At 38.4% G+C, this 19,701-nt stretch overlaps 1 protein-coding gene across 1 annotated transcript in view; it reads left to right on the top strand.

Moving 5' to 3' along the window:
- The window catches only part of RAB3C (RAB3C, member RAS oncogene family), a 301,149-nt gene extending 295,919 nt beyond the window's left edge, over nt 1-5,230 (top strand). Inside the window, exon 5 of the mRNA XM_032629175.1 lies at nt 4,814-5,230. Within this exon, the coding sequence (XP_032485066.1) occupies nt 4,814-5,001 (188 nt within the window). The 3' untranslated portion in view covers nt 5,002-5,230. The remainder of the gene's footprint in view (nt 1-4,813) is intronic.
- The last annotated feature ends 14,471 nt before the right edge of the window (nt 5,231-19,701 follow it).

Below are 19,701 nucleotides of genomic sequence, written 5' to 3'. Positions count from 1 at the left end.
GCTGGACACTATAATACTCTTAGAGGAAGACATAGGCAGAACACTGTTTGACAAAAATCACAGCAGTATCTTTTTGGATCCACCTCCTAGAGTAATGAAAACAAAAATAAACAAATGGGACCTAATTAAACTTAAAAGCTTTTGCACAGCAAAGAAAACCATAAACAAAGTGAAAAGATAACACACAGAATGAGAGAAGATATTTGCAAATGGAGCAACCAGCAAGGGATTAATCTCCAAAATATACAAACAGCTCATGCAGCTCTATATCAAAAAACCAAAAACCCAGTCAAAAACTGGACAGGTGATCTAAATAGACATTTCTCCAAAGAAGACATACAGTTGGCCAAAAAGCACATGAAAATATGCTCAACATCACTAATTATTAGAGAAATGCAAATCAAACCTACAATGAGGTGTTACCTCACAATGGTCAGAATGGCCAACATTACAATATCTACAAACAGTAAATGCTGGAGAGGATGTGAAGAAAAGGGAACCCTCCTAGACTGTTGGTGGGAATGCAAATTGGTACAACTGTTATGGAGGACAGTATGGAGGTTCCTTAAAAAACTAAAAATAGAGCTGCCATATGAGCCAGCAATCCCACTCCTGTGTTTTTTCCAGAGAAAACCATAATTTGAAAAGATACATGTACCCCAATGTTCATTGCAGCACTATTTACAATAGCTAAGACATGGAAGCAACTAACTGTCCACTGACAGAGGAATGGTTAAAGAAGATGTGATACATATATACAGTGGAATATTACTCAGCCATAAAAAAGAATGAAATAATGCCATTTGCAGCAACATGGATGGATCTAGAGATTATTATACTAAGTAAGACACTTAGAGAAGGACAAATATCTGTTGATATTACTTATATGTGGAATCTAAAAAAATACAAATGAAATTATTTACAAAACAGAAACAGACTCACAGATTTCAAAAACAAACTTATGGTTACCAAAGGGGAAATATGGTGGCGGTGGATAAATCAGGAGTTTGGGATTAACATATACACACTACTATATATAAAATAGATAACCAGCAAGAACTCTACTTAGTATTCTTAATAATTTATACGGGAAAAGAATCTGAAAAAGAATGAATGTATGTATGTAACTGAATCACTTTGCTGTACACCTGAAACTAACACAACATTGTAAATCAACTTATAGTCCAATAAAAATTTTTTTTAAAAGATGTTCTGAACCATGGTGCAAGGCTTATCCAGCTTGGAACAGTGCTGTCTGTGCCAGAGAGAAATTAGAATGGATGATTAGTGCTTCTGTGATTAACTGAAAGTGTTCACTGATTTGTTGATGAAAACATGTGTATGCTGCGATTATTAATACAGGATGATATAGTCTGAGGGACAGGTGTCCAAGGCTGTAGGCTAAGTCAGTAACCTATTTATTAGGAGATCTCTGTCACCCTTCACAATCAACTTGCTCTGTGACCTTGGGCTACTTATTTGATCTGCCAAATCACGCTGTCCTACCTAGTAAATTGGAAATGATCTTCAAAGTTTTATGAAAAAGACTGTTTCCTAGGGATCACTGGCTGAAGTGCTGGCTTTCCACTGATGTTCGCGTGTATGAATGGGAGGTTAAATATTTCTAAGAACAAGGTCAGGCTGCTATAGTTGAATTTAGTATGATACATTGCTAGGTAATGGCCATAAAACCCAACAATGACTCAAGAGAAGAATAAAGGCTGAAGTGTTTGAATTTGTGGTTACAATTTAGTTCATGAGCTTTAAACACCATGGACACCCATAGGTGTGGAGTGTGGTCGCACATAGAGCTGCTTGGCTGTAGATACTGATTCCCCAGGGTGGAGAATCATTTGTTGCACAGTAAACTTGCTTCGCCCTGCATCCAAACAACTCTATGCTAAAATAATGGTGTTGAGTTTCATCCTGAATATCTCATTTTATGACCAACAGCACATGTGGTCAATGAGAGGAGGCCTAATTTCCAGAACCTTTCACATATTTCTCTATAGACATATAGCTAAGCTGTCCTGATGGCCACCTTGATGAACCTTAAGCAGCACAAAATACCAGAGTACCTTTGGGATCATTAAGAAAAGATGTTTCACCCGGAGTGTTAAATCTAGTTCATCACTCTCTATGTAAATTGATGAAAGTTTGTTGTATTACTTAACATAGAACTTCCAGTTCAACTGGAACCAAACAGTAGGCTCTGCAGAGTATCTGAAGGAGGAGGAGAGTGTTCAGGTTTAGTTCAAATGCCAGTTTTGCCACTACTGGCTGATCAAGTAAATGAACAAAGTACTCAGCCATTTTGTGCCTCTATTTCCTTATCAATAATTTGGAGAAAATACTGGCACCTACCTTACAGATACAGTGTTTTAAATAGCACCTGTTCTACAGTAACCTCCCAAATGTTAGTTTCTTACTATTATCGTTGTTATAATAATAGTATTATTTAATTATATAATTATTGTATAATTATATAATAGCATTTTCTGGTTTGCTTGGCACTTCTACATATATTTTCTCATTTGAGCCTAATGTAAGACAAATGTCATAAATAAAGGACATAAGAATAAAAACATGACTTTCCCATGGTCACAAAGCCAGTAAGTATTGCTCCTATGGCTAAATCTCCCATCTGACAATCCATCCCTCTCACCACATTATGGCATCTCCTTCTCCAGCCATGCTGGATAAATGGAGGGCTGTTATAATATGGTGTTCTCTTCCTGGGGTTCCAGGTTAGGGTCAAGACACAGAGCATTCTGGCTCCTGGGCTCAAGGATCATTTTACTGACCTTAAGTTGTACACCAGCAGCATTGTGTGTCTCTAAGCCCAGATTAAAAGAATCACATTTGATAAAGGTTTGCACGGATTACTGTGGTTTGTTTTACAACGGCCAAATCTTTTATGATACCCTTCAAGTTCAGTGCCTTCCCCCAAATCATGCTAATAAATAAAAGATGTGTCAGCAGAAGCGATGAGAGAAAAGTGAAACCTTTGGAGAAAAAAAAATCCCATAATTTGTCACAAAGTCTCATTTAGGGATCCTGATTTCAGTGGGGTTTTGGTATCTTGTGACTTAAAGCACCCTCCTGTCAACACTGAGAAAATCCCCACAAGGATGCAAATAGTTCTGACATCTAGGCAAGTATGGATTCTAAGCAATTGCACTTTCCAAAATCTGGATCAAATTGCTGAAAGGTGAATGATCTAGCCCTATAGATTGCAAACATTAGAAAAGAGAATTCTGTTAATGCCAGATAGGAATTTTGTAAAGAAATTAGGAATTTAAGAGAGCTATATAAACGCTGTCCAGAGAGACAAATGCAAGGGAAATAAATACAAGGCAAAGAGGGCTTGAAATATTCTCTGCTATTTTATAGAACCTGGCTTAACTCATGCTCGCTCCTACAGCTCAAATCCTGCGGTTACTCACTCAGATTTTAACAGTAGAATACACAGTAACTAAAGAAATTCGAGCTCAGATATCATCATCTATCTTAACTAAATTTTAATTCACGAAAATTGCTTTTTGTTGTTTATCTTCAATACTGCTTAAGAAAATAAGTATTTCTAGCTCATGAGAGCGATTTTGACATGGATTCAAAATATTAATCCATTTTATTTCTCTTTTGGCCCCAGGAGCTGGGATGAAATCACATGATTTAATCATTCTGAATCCATGTGGCTCCTCAGAGATAGAGCCAGATGTAACCAGAAGGATTTATAGGGTGTAAAATTCAGAATGGATTAGGACAGCATTTCTGTGTTCAACCCAATACATCCTAAATCAACATTCCCTGGATGGACCAGAGCAATCTCTGGCTGGCCTAGTGGGGAGGTTGTCATGGCAACTGACTGGCAAGCTCAGCCCGTGGAATGTGAATGCAAACAATAGTGACAAGGCTGTGTACAGAGCAGCCTACTAAGGCTGCTTCTACCCAGGTACAGTGACACATCAGTCGATGCGTGAAACTGTCACCGCATTTTTTTGTAACTTCTGGCAGCTTATTTGAAATTTATCGTGTCCTTTCCCAGATGTTGATAAAACATTGCTGCTGACAGGTAACAGAAGATATGGAAAAATCAGCACCAGTGGCTAGCTGCAATGGTATACAAAGCCCTGGAGGGCTGTTAGGCTAACACCACTCAAATTTCCTAAAGGAGGCTGGAGCACGCTTAGGGTAAATCCAATGATTCTTTAGTGCCACCTTATGTCCAGTTAAATACTGGAAATTTACCAAAGGCCTACCCTCAAACACTTTACTAGGCAGCAGTAGGACAGACATGGAAAAAGTTAGAGCTGCATTATGTTGGAGTTTGGGAGTCCCTTTCACAGCAGAATATGAACATGAAGTCTTCTGAGCCTGAAGTTAAAGAAAAAATGAAAATTAATAATTTTGGTAGAATCTGAAATGAGGAAATAAAAAAAAAAAAGCCAAATAACCCCAGACCTAGAAAAGATTAGAAGAGGCTGCATGCTGATCTAGGGGTTGTAGGAAGAGATGGCAGAGACAGACTGTGTCAAGGATTCTTCGTGTCGTCCTTACTAACTAACTCTTGCCAAGGCTTTTTTTTTTTTGTCTAGAGAAAAATAAGATGTGAACATCACTAATTCGACTTTATAATTCTTGTTAATGGATAGCAAGATGGTAGCATTTGTTCAAATGGCACCTCATCCTGCCTCTCATCTCCCACCCAAACCAAACCTACCAGCCACTGCTGTCCTACCATCACCATGTCCCATTTAATTTCCGCAGAAGTATGAAGTGACCAAGCTGTGTTTCTTTGTGTTTCTTCCAGGTTTTGAGTTTTTTGAAACAAGTGCCAAGGATAACGTTAATGTGAAGCAGACATTTGAGCGTCTCGTGGATATCATCTGCGACAAAATGTCCGAGAGTTTGGAGACAGATCCAGCCATCACTGCCGCAAAGCAGAACACGAGGCTTAGGGAAACCCCTCCTCCACCGCAGCCCAACTGTGGCTGTTAGTGTCCCGGTACAGGCAGCTCCAGAGGGGTTGGTTGCTAAAAATAACATTTATAAATGGTCAATTAGCCTTCATTTATACTGCCTAATAATTATTTGAGGGAAATCTTTGATGTCTGTGGCTCGAACATGCATTCAAATCCAGGGAGATTTCCAGTGTTAATAAGTGACAATATGTGATCTTAACTTTGTAAGGAATATCCATCTATAAACATCAGATGTTTGCATGTGATTTGTTATTTGTCTTCTAGGCTCTTTTTGTTTCAGGTTTCTTAGATTAAGCTACTGCTGGGACCTCTGATTATAATTTCAGTACAACTGAGTTTTGGGCTACGGGTTCAAATTATGCTATTCAATTGTAGGGATGATAACCAAGAAATTGGTTGTGTGTGTGGTGTGAGAAGGGCGAGATCTCAGGAGGCCTTATTTGCTTTACTCTCAATCGAAAATCAAGTGGAAATGTTACTCATGATTAGGGAGACTGTCATGGGTCTGGTTGGTTTACTGTTCAGGAAAGGTATCTATTTTTCAGTGTTATTATAACTGAGAAGACCATTGACTATAAAGAACTTGAAATATTGTTTAAGGCCCTTGCAAATTTACCAAGAGATTAATATTTACCTGACTGGAAGTAGATTTTAACAGTAGTCTTAGTTTAGATGTTTAAATAAGGAATAACAGTAGTCTTAGTTTAGATGTTTAAATAAGGAATACCTAACCCAAGACTGCACCACCCAACATTCTGAATATTTGAGGGCACTGACAGACAGAGGTATCTGCTGAATGTGTTATGTAACAAGAGTCTTAACCAAGAAGGATATGAGTAGCTGTGGGATTCCAAGGCCTGAGCTCCACCCCCCCCCCCCCATGACATATACCACCACGACTTTCTGGAACAATTACCAACTCTTGGAACAGAGGTTAAGTTGAAGCTTGTTAGAGCACCTCTTCCCATAGGATGTAGACTTGCTTCCCCAAACATTGCCTTCTGCTCGCACCTCCCTAGGTTCTTTTACCTGGCTAGAAGTCAGTTAAACAGTATCTCCATGGCTCTCAGATTGAGGAAAAGACAATTATCATCTCTAATCTTTTTCAATCCAAGTATTTATACCTTTAAGGCATATCCCCATTCTGTAAGCCTTTAAACATGCTTAAGTTACTCAGAGACCTCTCTTTGGAGCTGAGAGTTACAGAAAAATCTTAGGGTGCCATAAGCAATTTGAGAGGAGAAAGGAAACCATTTGAACACCCAGATTCTTTCTCCTAGAGATTCTTTCTCCTGGATTTCCTGAAGACCATATATGATTAACAAGCAAACCAATCCCACCAGCGATTCTAAGTGAGGACTGAAAAGAGACACAGCAACTGTATCACCACCCAGCATTGTTTACGGCTAGGACTTTAAGGCAGCAGGCACACATCGGCATATTTGGAAGGGCAGTTCCATTAAGTGAACTTTCCCCTTTTTTGGTGATCATGTAAAAGATTTTTTTTCTCTTTTCAAAAACAGAGACACTTCCCATGAAAGTATTGAGCGCAAGATTCTTGAGCAAGGATATTGATAGGGAAAGATGCATATCTAAAGAGATCTCTGGAGGATAAATGCCTGCAAGTCAGGGAACTAGGTCACATACATTACTAGTAAGTTAGAAGATGAAAATTACAGGAGAAAGCATTTGGGATGTCTTAAGCGTATCCACATTCTTATTATTGTTCATCTTAGCTTAAGGTCCACTAATTGGCAATAAATCTTCACTTTGGCACTGTGAAGGCAGATCTTAGCCTAGTGAAGACAAGAAGACATTAATGCTTTATTAGATTTTAATGGGGCAACTAGCTTCAAAAATCACAGAAATTAAAGTGAAGGGAAGAAGGAGAAGGCAGGGGCCATCAAAGCAGATTTGTTTGCAACAGAAGCCTGTTTGCATGATATTGTAATATTTCTTTAACATGGTCTAGAAAATGGCCATGTTAAATGATATAGCTGTTAAGCTGACTTTTACAATCTAACATGAAGCAATAGAACTAGGAAGACCTTCGCATCCTCTCTCAGACCTGATCTCACATACATACGTACAGATGTCAGGACCTCAATATGATGTCTCAGATGGCTTTTTCAGAAGAACATTGATATGCATATTATTGTAAAATGGAAAGCAAAATCAGAGAGGGTAGAAAATGGGAAAGAAAGTTGAGTTTTGCCCTCTTGTAAACTCCTTCCCTGAAGAGCTAATTGCCATTGAAATTAAACGGCTCTAGAACCAGAAGACCTAAGCCAAGTACCCACTTACACAATGTCAAACATACCAGACTTGAGCTACTGTATGCCAGTCGGGAGCATAATGCAAGAATGGCCCAGGTGTCAGTGCCAAGGGACATCCAATAATTTCTCTTTTTCAAACCTCAATTGAAGTAGAGGCTTACTAATTGATTCTCAGTTCTGAAGCCCCTACCCCAGTGTGAATTTCTAAGTGAGACGCTTCCAAAAAGGATCGTCACAGAGCTCAATGAATTGAGCACCTATGCTCCTGCTGTAAAGCACATGGAAAGAGAGAAAAATTCTCGACTCCTAATCTCATCAAGAGATCCTGGTTTTGAAATCAAGTTTGGCAAAAGAAGAACCAGCCTAGGATTAACTAAGTAAACTTCTATTGGCATCAAGCTATATTATTTATAACACTGTGGTTCCAAGGTTTTTCACCCTTTAGGCCATCATGCACACAAATGTGTATACACACACACACATGCATACAATATCTCCCATATTCTGTCTGCCAACAGCTTAAATAACCACAGATCATTTTTACTAATGGCCTAAATTTGTATTCAAAAGAACAAAGACATCTTACAAAGTGTATGTTTGTGTTAGTGTGTAAATTGTAGACAGCCATCTTTTGTCTTTGATGCAACTCAATTAGCGTTTCAAGAACAAATTTCTCTTCCTCTGTCACCCCTCTCCTCATCACCCCATCCCTCTGATCACTTTTATAATCAAACCTTGATTGTTTTGAGCAGATACTTCCAAGAGCTTTGGTTTGGGGACATTCCTTTCTGTTCTAAATGTAAATGAAAAATTGGACTGGAAATTATTTCCTCTAAACAGCCATTTAGGACTTCCCTGGTGGCGCAGTGGTTGAGAGTCCGCCTGCCGATGCAGGGGACACGGGTTCGTGCCCCGGTCCGGGAAGATCCCACATGCCGCGGGGCGGCTGGGCCCGTGAGCCATGGCCGCTGAGCCTGAGCGTCCGGAGCCTGTGCTCCGCAACGGGAGAGGCACAACAGTGAGAGGCCCGTGTACCGCAAAACAAACAAACAAACAAACAAAAACAGCCATTTAGTGGACCCGCATTTCAGCTTTTGGGGTTGTGAGTGGTTTAGAAGGTGCATGAAGTTTCTTAAGTCCTAAGATGGCAGTTTACAAGTTAGCATTATGTCTATGGGCTTATAAGAAGAATTAAGACAGTGAATTAGTTCATTGCCACTGCCCCCGCTGAGCAACCCCTACTGCCTTGATAAACTTCTAACCACCTCTTTAGTTTAACTTAAAATCATTATCCCTTTGCCCGCCTAGTAAATAAGTGCTAAGAGTTTTATTTGGAATGGGAACTATGATGATGTCTTTGGTTGTTGCAGAAAGCCTCAGCGTTATGTTAAATATGAACTATGAATTCCACTACAACCGCAATTATACAAGACATCTACATACTCAACAAATATGTATTTCACCTACTTAACTCTTATCCAGATTAATAATAGCTCTTTGGTTCAGCACATTGGTTATCTTTCAGGAACTAATTTAACCTTCCCATTTTAACTACATCTATACTGAGGAGAGACTTTCAGGGATGCAATGTTCTTGCTTTAAAGTAAAATACAGTCTACTGTTAACTTCCATGAAGCAACATTAATTTTGGAGCGTGGTAGTCAGTAATCAGTGGCTCATTTTGATGTACTTTATCCAATGTGTCTCTTCGTGCTCAGTGAGGATATACTGTGCCATCCTTCAGTCAACTGTGTGGCATCTGTGAGAGTATGTTAAAAATGTATCCAGACTCTCCCCAGCTATCCCAAGGCTGAGGTAGCAGCTGCATGTGAAATACTAAGATAAATCTTAAAGTCATGATTAAAACCCTTCTAGGTCAAAAAGTGTTTAATAATTTCCATATACTATTGGAATGCTCCATCAGGAATTTTTGGCGTGGCATACTTGGGAGGTAGCCTTTCTGTCTGAAGAATGCTCTCTCTCTCTCTAAATTATAGTTTGCATGACTGGTAACTAGAACTCTTTGTTCCTTTGTGTGTGTACTCACTCAGTGTGCCATGTCAGGCTGCCATGTGAGCAACTAGACCCATGTGGCCTTTCTAATCACCCCCTAGAAGATGCAGCCACTCCAGATCTGCTTGGCTTTGCCCATTTGTGTATAATACCTGTGTTTTAGGGGTCTACCAGTAAAATGGTGAATTCTTTCTGATCAGCTGAACAATCAGGGTCAGCTTTTTAGATTCCTTTATATTTCAGATAACTTTTTGATCAAAGCCAGTTAAAGACAAAAACCTGTTTTATATTCTGAAACAAATTGGGAAAATTGAGTAAAAGATGAAGTTTATAACCAGGAAAAAAGGCATCTTGATTATCTCTACAGTGAACCTAAAGGGTTCCAGGTTCTAAAAATACAATATCCTCTAAGGGGACAAAAACAGGTCTAGAGAATTTATTTAAAATATATCCACCTATTGTTATTTCATAAATAAATGTTTCTTTCTTAAAAACCTTTACAGGAATGCTTGACACTCTAGTCAAATACTTCGCTTAAGTAGATTAAAATATTTACACTTGGGACACACAGATAGTGTTGCCCCTCCCAGCACATACACACTCAAACACAGATACCTTTTCTATGAAGGAAAATTTCCATATATGGTGCTTTCTCAGTGCTAGGGAAAAGGGAGCTTTTACTGTGCTCCAACAACTGTAACTGGCATTTCCCTTAAAAAGGTCTACAAAATAGATTCTTCACACTGATTTGATTTGCCTCTGTGCAGAGAATTAATTCCCATTAAAAGGGGAGGATAGACAGAATATATTTTGCAAAACTTCTAGAGAAAAGAAACTATTTCAAAGCCTCTGTCAGAGTTCGAGTATTAAGATCAGACCATGTAGCTAGTGGACAAATTGAGCTTTCTATTTACAATCTCTTTTCTACTTCCTGATTTTTTTTATCATTTCAGTTTTTTAAAGCACTATCCTCACAGAGTGACAGGACCAAGAATAGGAAATGAGACTCAAGTTTCACCATTTACCTCCCATCAGTACAGTTAGTGGTAGAGTTTCAACCAGTCATTACTTGCTGAAATGGGGTTGGGGGGGCGGGTACCTGTGTATTTCATTCACCTGTGTTCATACTTTCCTTCATTGTGGACAACTGAGAGTTGTCTGTGGCTTTATTTCTTAATGGAAATGTTTCCATGGTCTTATTATTTGGCACTAGAGGTTGCTTAGGTTCATGAATGCCATTCTTAAAGATGCAGATGGTACATGAGCCACAGACACCTGGCCTTTCAGGGACGTGAGCATAAATTACATCTGTCTAGTGGTTCCATACGCCTCATAAAAGTGAAATCTGGGGATTGTTTGCTGTTTCAGTATGATGGTTTTCCATGCATTGTCTCATCATCCCTAGGATATGTGCTGAATGAAAATTTCCTGTAATTCCTGTTAATATATTGTTGATGTCAGACGTGATGTGATACCGTTGAACTGTCCAAATGTACAACTACTTAATGGTGTTTGTGGAACTGAAATGTCTTAAATGTTGCATGAAATATGTTATAAAAATAGATTTGTTTTCTATTTTTCAACACCTCAGAATTGAGGGTTCATGGGCCAATAAGTGCAATATTTAATGACTTACTCAGTGTATATAAACTAGTGTGAAAGAGTGAATTATAATGAATGTGTGAGATGCTTTGATGGCTGTTTGACTTACTCAGATTATTTCGTGTAGCTGTATTTGTCTAGTGGTACAATTTATACAGTAAATACCTTATTGGTGTCATGTGAAACTCCTCTGTGCCTACTTCAAGGTATGTTTTTTTTTCCCCTATAAGACCAAACATTTAGGATCTGGGAATATATGTCAATTTTGCCTTTTAGAATTGTGGATTTTATTTTCAAGACAGAATGGCTGTTAGTTTATTTTATATAGGCATTCCCTTCTTTAATTCAGAATCTTCCTTAAGCCTTTTATAAGAGGTTAATTTAGAAACCTAAGAAAAAATATGCACATAAGGAAAAGTCATTTTTATTTTTCTCTGAAATGTTGATCACATGTTCTGTCTCCTAAGAATTTTCACTCATATTTTTGTGTATATTTTATTGTCACTCAACCTTGTGTTTGGTTTGCAAATTTAACACTGTCAATCCTGAGAATCCTAAAATATTGATGTCTTTTTTAGGTTGTTGCTAATGTTATATTCACTTTCAATTCTCAATTGTCCACACTGATAATATAGGAGAAACAAGTCAGAATCCTTAAATCACTTTGGCATGTCATCATAAACTCATATATTCGTCCTCAGACTCCCTTGGTTAATCTCATAATTGGTGGCCTAGAACTTCAATGAGATACAAAATCAAGAAATTAGGCCTGGTTGCTGGATTACCCAAAACTATGTATTTATGTATATGAAGTTTCAAATAGGACAACTACCTTAAACTCCTATTTGCCATTTTAATTTTTAAGGCAAAACACTCATTGTAATACTGTGTTTTGCCTTTTCATTTAGTTAGAGTAAATCACGATACCCCTGGGAAAAACGTTGAGTTGTTCACTAAAAATGATGAAGAACAGTCGGTTTTAGATGACCATGGCCCTCTGTACATCACAGGAAGCCTTCAGTTCTCTCTATGGCAATTGCCTGAAATTGACATGTGAGACTGTACCAATCATATTAAATGGCTTTGGACCACTACCAGCGATATGTGGCCCTATTTTACATGTGATAGCCTGCTCTTGGACCCACAGAAGTCAAGTAGACATGGGTGAAACAGGGAGGTTAGAGACTACTTCGTGCCAAATTTTAAAAAAAGAAAAATGTAAGCAGGTAGCCAACATTAGAATGATAATTTAAGGGTGTGTTTAAATGTTTAGTCGTCAGTAGTTACTGAATACGATGTACTCAGTGCTGTGGGAATCAAACATGGAAGAGGTATGGCTCTGGCCTCTAATAAGCTTACTGACTGAAGAACAAGGAACGAAATACCAGGATATGATCTAAATGCTATGTTATGTCAGGCTATAGGAGCACAGAGAATGTGAAACCTACAAAAACAGGAAAAGTCAAGAATGGCTCCATTGAAGAGGTGAGACATGATCCCAGAAAGAATTAGATAGAGGAGATTGTGCCAGACAAATAAATGGGAAAGGTCACAGTTTGTTCCCTTGAATGAAAGAGGGACAGAGCTGGCAGCTAGAGATCATTGTTTTCCTCCAGAGAACCAGACTGGCCCTCGGAAACCCAACAAATTACCCCAGTTTGGTTCTCTCTGTTTTTATCCCCACGAGGAAAGCAAGCTGCAGTATCGTCATATTCCTCTGTGCTGAACAGCCCCAGACTCGGGCCCAAAACACAAATTAATCTGAAGCTCATAAGAACAGTAGATTTAGACATTTTGCCCATGCACCAAACCACAAGGCATTGTCAAATCCAGTGTCAACCAGGCAGATGTAAGCCCAGAGATTTTTCTGTGGTTCTGTGTTTCCCATAAAGGGTGTGGGGAAGTGCATAGATGAATACCTTCCTTTGTAACCAGGCACTTTCGGCTCCTTCTTAGTGACTGCACTGTGGAGCTCTTCTTGAGAAAAAATTGAGTAACGGCTTAATGCTTTCATATAGTGATCGTGATGTTTATTTGAACACTACTGCTGCACAGCAAATATTATGACTCTTCATGTGTCCACAGGAGCTCTTGTCTGGGTTTAACGCTATAAAGTGTATTCACATTGTGAAGTTTTAATTCTCTTTATTAAAATTAATTGTGTAAGAACTGTATGTGCTCTATTAGGTATTAAGTTTGTATGTGAATTCTGTATAGAAAGTGGTTTTTGTTCTTTGGGTTTATCTTGTTTTATTTGGAGATTACAATAAATATCTAAGAGACTATATTCCTGAATTTCTCAGTCTTGGTCTGAGAACATTTTTCATCTCCTCTCAATTTGTATTACTTTTGGTCCTAGGATACCTATTTCCATTTTTTTTCCTTCCTCATCTACAATCCTAGGCACGTTGCTGAGCTTGAACTAGAGACAGAATGAGTGTATTTTTATTTAGGGCTTTGAGTTTCCTACACATGATTTTGGACTTAGGCAAAGGAGTTAACTCTAACATTTGTCATCTTTTAAGGTAGGTAACTTTTTATACCTGACTGACTATATTCCAGAGTCAACGCTCTTGGTTGTAGAATCAAGAAAGGCTGCTATGGTATTAAAAAGTCACCTCTGCTACCTGAAGACCATGTGTTCCTGTATCTGAATTCTAGGATCCAATGATTATCTTGCACCCTACTGACACAGCCTGGGAAAGAAGCATTCGACCAGGCAATGGATAGATGGGATGTGTGAGTGGTATAGGCTTTGTTAAAGGTATGGTGTGTGATGCAGTGATGCTTCAGGTAATATGCAGACTTGCCTTGGTCTTGGACCTCAGAGCGTGGTGAAGCACCCAGTTATCCATCTATTTGCATCACAGCAGATCTACTACTAATTTTAAGATTGCTTAATGTTCTAATCATGCCAACAGCTCTATTTCCACATATTTTCTTTCAAATATGCCTCTAAAGCTGTTTCCCAAACTCTGTGCTAAAAATAAGCCAAGCAAGACGGTCCTAGGAATTATCCACATGGGTCCACAGGGTCAAAATAACTTCCTGAACAGAACTCAGTGACAAGAGAGTCACCTGTCTGTCTAGACAAAGCAGGCAACATGAAAAGAATCAAAATTAATGGAAAATAATAAATTAAGGGACTTCCAGTTATATTAATCAACAAACATTTATAGAATGTCTTTTATGTGCTAATTTCTTGGTGTACATGAAAATACATAAATAGAATACTACCTCAGTGAACTCATACAATTGTGATAGAGGAAAATGTATAAGTTAATATTAATAGATTACCACAGTTTATATATTACTCTTTCCTAATATTTGTGTCTAATAAATAATTGAAGTGAACATTAGAAAGTTGTTTCATTCTAAAAGAACTCACAAAAATGTCTTCTTGAAATCTTATGAAATACATTTTTTTAGACAAGAGTCCTCTATCCCTAGGTAAAAGTCTTGCCAGTAGCAAGACCTCAGAAGAACTACACATGCTTCATGGTCATTCTGAGGTTTCTGTGGCTAAACCAGTTCCAACTGGTTTTAGCAGAAATCCCCCTCTATGTTCACCCCTCAGAAATAATCACCCTGGCTTTAATGTTTAAAAAATGAAGTTACTATGTGTCTATTTTTCTCAATAACATTGAAAAGGTAGACCTAGAAAGAATATATCTGGCACCCTCAGAAGATGCTAATCATTTTTGCTAGGTTCCTATTGGTCCTGAAAAAGACTTCTAAATAAAAGGCCACATGGCAGGCTCTGGTCTTGGACACTTCTCGGGAACACTCAAGTCTGAAGGTTCTCTTATTTCTCCTCTAAATTTCTTCTCACTTCAACCCATACCCACCAAGTCCAAAGAATCTTTAGTCTGGTGGAGAGGTAGTCTGACTGCTCAACTTTTCTTCCTAATCTATTTTTTATGCCCCAAGTCCTTCCGCACTAGAATTTCTTTTTTATTAATTCTAAATCTCAGGCAATTTCAACTAAAAATCATATTCTTTTTTAAAGTATATTGTTCCCCCCTTAAAGCAATTGTACTGACTGAATGGTAGACAGGCAAAGATAATATATTGTATAGACAATATAAGAAGGCAAGTATTGGGAGAAAGTCTGGATTAAAATTTCAAAACAGTATACTACCAAGCAGACAATTACAATACAATTTGATGTGTGCCAATATAGAAGTTACATACAAACTACTGTGAAAGCACAGAAGAGGGGCAATTAACCCAGATTGGAGGCAAAGATTGCGATGTTCCAAGAAAGTGTCTAGAAGAAATGAGACCTGAGTTAAAACATATAGGAGATGTAGGAGTTATGCTGGAGCAGAAGTGGAAGAAGAAGGTTATTCCGCACAGAGCGAGCAACAAAAGCAAACCACAGAGGTAGAGCAGAGTACTGTGTATTCCTAGAACTCCAAAGCCATTCACATAGGTCATCACAGGGTGGAAGAGAAAAAGAGAGGCTCAGTGTTGAGATCATCACACTTTTCTGAAATACTTTAAAAGTCTGGATTTCATGTTCCAGCTTTGAAAAATTCTTGAAGGAATTTAAGCAAGAAATTAGTCTGATCAGATTTGAATTTTGAAAGATCACTCAAATGGCAATATAGGAAACGGACTAATAGGAGGCAATAGTGGAAACAGAACAAGCATTAAAAAGCTGTTAGGTTATCTATATGCTTGAAATAAAGGTGGCTCAGTAGTGGTGAAGAGTACAGCATACACGATAGTTCAATTTAGAAAGTAGGTAATGGTGACCAATAGGATTTCAAGAGTGAGAACTAGAAACTGAGAGGAGACACTGACATTTCTGGCTCAGTTTAAGTATATATTAGCTCCACTAACTCAAAGACAAAGTACAGGTTCTGGTTCAAGATGGTGATGTAGAAGATCCTGAACTCACCTCATCCCATGAACACACTGAATCTGTAGCTACATATTGAAAAACTTCCACTGAAAGAAAATGAAAAACTACCTGAGCAACCCCTATACACTGGGCAATTTAAAAAAAAAAATGCAGGTAAGAGAGGCTGAGACAGTCTCACCATAAACTCCATACTGAGTGTGGTGACCCACAATCAGGAGGGAACTCAAAACCCAGAGCTTCTCCCTGTGGAGGGAAGGGTTTGAGCTCCACGTCAGGCACCCCAACTCTTAAAGTCTTCATCTGAGAGATAAACTCCAAAACATCTAGCTTTTAAAATCAATGGAGTTCACATCCATGACCATGAGTCTATAGCAAACCGAGAAACAGCCCATAAAGAGTTTGTGGACTCAAGATTCGTTTGCCTCAGAAACCAGCACAGAGGCAGTCAACTGAGAGGAGCCCAGGCTTTAAGACAAGCAAGTAAGCCTCTTTCACATAAAGTATCAGCCAGAGGGGCAGGCATCCAATTTAATACACATCTAGAGGCCTGATAGGGTACTCTCCAGAGACAGAGGCTGGCGGGCAGCATCTCTGTGCTCTCTCTCTGCCATGCTCCAGCTCACCTTTATCCCTTAGAAAGAAGCGCTTACCCTCTCTGGCACCCTGCCAAGTTTAATTGCCTCGCTCTGGTGGCCAGTGGAGTTCAAGCTTGAGAATCCTAAAAAATTGTAACCAATGGAAAAAGAGTTCTTACATGGCTGCCACCCCCAGAGCACAGCAAGAGGCAGCAGACTGAGGCACCCAGTCTTTCTATGAAAGAGGCCTACCAGCTTATCTTCATAGCTACGACCTGAGGGATAGGTTTTTAACTAAACAGACATCTTAGAGCTTAATGTAATCTTCTCCAGAAACCTTAGAGGACAGGCACAATCTTTGTGTTCTCCCTCTGCCACACCCCAAGAGAAGGGCTCTTACATTTGTCTGGTGCCCAGTTTTTATGTCTGGGGCTTTCGTTTTTGTGGTTGCCCCCCAGGGAATGCCCCTTGATGGCCTGGTTCTGATGGCCAGCAGGGCTTGCTTTCTTGAGTTCCATGGGATGGTAATAAACAGAGAGGTGGTTCTTGGCAAGCTACTACTCCCAAGACACTGTGCAGACAGCAGACTGAAACACATCCCCAGTCTTTATGTGATAGAGGTCTATTGGCTTCTCCTGGTTCTTCAGCCTGGGGAACAGGCTTCTACTTTGTCACATGTTTAGGGCCTAACAGAGGGGCATTCCAAGGACAGAAGCTGCTGGACTCCATGTTTGTGCTCTCCCTATGCCTTGCTCTAGGCCACTTGCATCTTTTCTAAAGGACCTTGTGTACTCATCTGGCACCCCAATTTTTGCAACTGCCACCCAAAAGATGCCTTTAGATTCCAGGACTCCTGTGGCCAGTGAAACTTATGCATACAGTCACATAAGACCATATATATTTGTGTACTTTAAAAGCTGCTGCCTAAGGGTCTGGCTTCCATCAGCCTGAATCTATGTACTGAATGAGCTATTCCCCTTTAGGACACTGACAGCCTCAACTACTGGGAGTCACTAAGAATAAAATAATCTGCTTGAACAATCAAAAAAGGCAACCAAGAGCTAGGGCAGGGTTGAATGATAAGGTTCATCTCCTACATGAGGACACTCCTTCAAGACTGAGAGAGGTGGGTGTTTTATCTAATACATAGAAACTAACACAGAGGGTCAAGGACAAAGAAGAAACAGAAAAATGTGTTCTAAAAGGCAGAACACACCTAAGAACAAGTTCTTAATGAAACAGATATAACTGATTTGCCTGATAAAGAATTCAAAATAATGGTCATAAAGATGTTCAACAAACTCAGAAGAATGAACACAGTGAGAATTTCAACAAAGGAATAGAAAATATAAGAAAGTACCAAATAGTAGTCATAGAACAGAAGAATCTAATAAATGAACTGAAAACTACACTAGAAAATTTCAATAGCAGACTAGATGAAGCTAAAGAAAGGATCAGTCAACTCAAAGACAGGGCAGTGAAACTATCTAATCAGAGCAGCAAAAGGAAATGATGACAAAAAGTAAAGATAGCCTAAGGGACTTAAAGAACAACATTGAGCATACCAATATTCATATTATAGGGGCCCCAGAAGAGAAGAGAGAAAGCTGTCAGAAAATTTATTTGAAAAAATAATGGCCCCAAACTTCCCTAACCTGGGAAAGGAAACAGACATCTAGATCCAGGGATCCAGAAAATTGCAAGTAAAATGAGCCCAAAACAGACCCACACCATGACACATAATTAAAATGTCTAAAGTAAAGACAAAGGGAGAATCTTAAAAGCAGCAAGAGAAAATCAATTTGTTACATAAAGGAAACCCCCCTAAGACTATCAGATTTTTCAGCAGAAACTTTGCAGGCTAGAAGAAAGTGACACAATATATTCAAACTAAGAATACCCTACCCAGCAAAGTTATCATTCAGAATTGAAGACGAGATAGCAAAATCTAAAAATGTTCATTATAACTAAACTGTCCTTAAAAGAAATGTTAAGGGGACTTCTTTAAGCTGAAAAGGGCACTAATTAGTAACAGGAAAAGATATGAAGTAATCTCACTGGTAAAGGTAAATATATAGTAAAATTAGGAATAATCTAATGTTGTAAAATGGTGAATTAATCACTTGTAAAGCTAGTATGAAGGTTAGAAGACAAAAGTAATAAAATAACTATAACTACAATAATTAGGAAAGGGATACATAAGATAAAAATGTAAAATATGACATCAAGAACATAAAATGAGGCAGGGGGGAGATTAAAATGTAGAGCTTTAGATGCATTTGAACTTAAGTTGTTAAGAACTTAAATTAGACTGTTATAAATGCAAATTGTTTTATTAAAGCCTCATGGTAACCACAAGGCAAAAACCTACAGTAGCTACACAAAAGAGAAAGCTAAAGACATATAAAACACCACTACAGAAAGTCATAATATCACAAAGGAAGAGAGCAAGAGAAGAACAGAAGAAATACAAAGAGCCAGAAACAATAAAAATGGCAATAAGTACCTATTTATCAATAATTACTTTAAAATAAATATATTAAATTCTCCACTCAAAAGACACAGAGTGCCTGAAAGGATAAAATAAAAATTTAAAAGAACAATCTGCAGGCTGGCTACAAAAGACACAAGGGCATACACAGTAAAGGGATAGAAAAAGATATTCCATGCAAATGGAAACTAAAAGAAAGCTAGGGTAAGTATACTTATATCAGACAAAATAGACTTTAAAACAAGGACTGTAACAAGAGACAAAGAAGGGCATTACATAATGAAAACAGTTGGATCAACAAGATAATATAACATTTGTAAATATTCATGTACCCAGCATAGGAACACCTAAATATGTAAAGCAAATATTTATAGACCTAAATGAAGAAATAAGCCACGCAATACAATAGTAGTATGGGACTTTAAAGCCCCACTTTCATCAGTGGATAAATTGTCCCAGTCAGAAGATAAATAAGAAACATCAGCCCTAAACGACACATTAGACCAGATGGACTTAACAGGTATATAAAGAAAATTCTACCCAAGAGATAATAGAGTCTTTTCAAGTGCACATGGAAGATTCTCTAGGATAGATCATATGGTGGGCCACAAAACAAGTCTTAATAAATTTAAGAAGATTGAAATCATATCAAGCATCTTTTCAATCAGAATGACATGAAACTAGAAATCAATTACTGAAGAATACTGGAAAATTCACAAAGAAGTAGAAATTCAACAATATGTTCCTGAATAATCAATGGGTCAGAAAAAAATCAAAAAATACCTTGGGGACTTCCTTGGTGGTGCAGTGGTTAAGAATCTGCCTGCCAATGCAGGGGACACAGGAAGATCCCACATGTCGCAGAACAACTAAGCCTGTGTGCCACAAC

The sequence above is a fragment of the Phocoena sinus genome, chromosome 3 (assembly GCF_008692025.1).
Source record: "Phocoena sinus isolate mPhoSin1 chromosome 3, mPhoSin1.pri, whole genome shotgun sequence".
Lineage (NCBI taxonomy): Eukaryota > Metazoa > Chordata > Mammalia > Artiodactyla > Phocoenidae > Phocoena > Phocoena sinus.
This window is presented reverse-complemented; position numbering and strand designations above follow the sequence as displayed.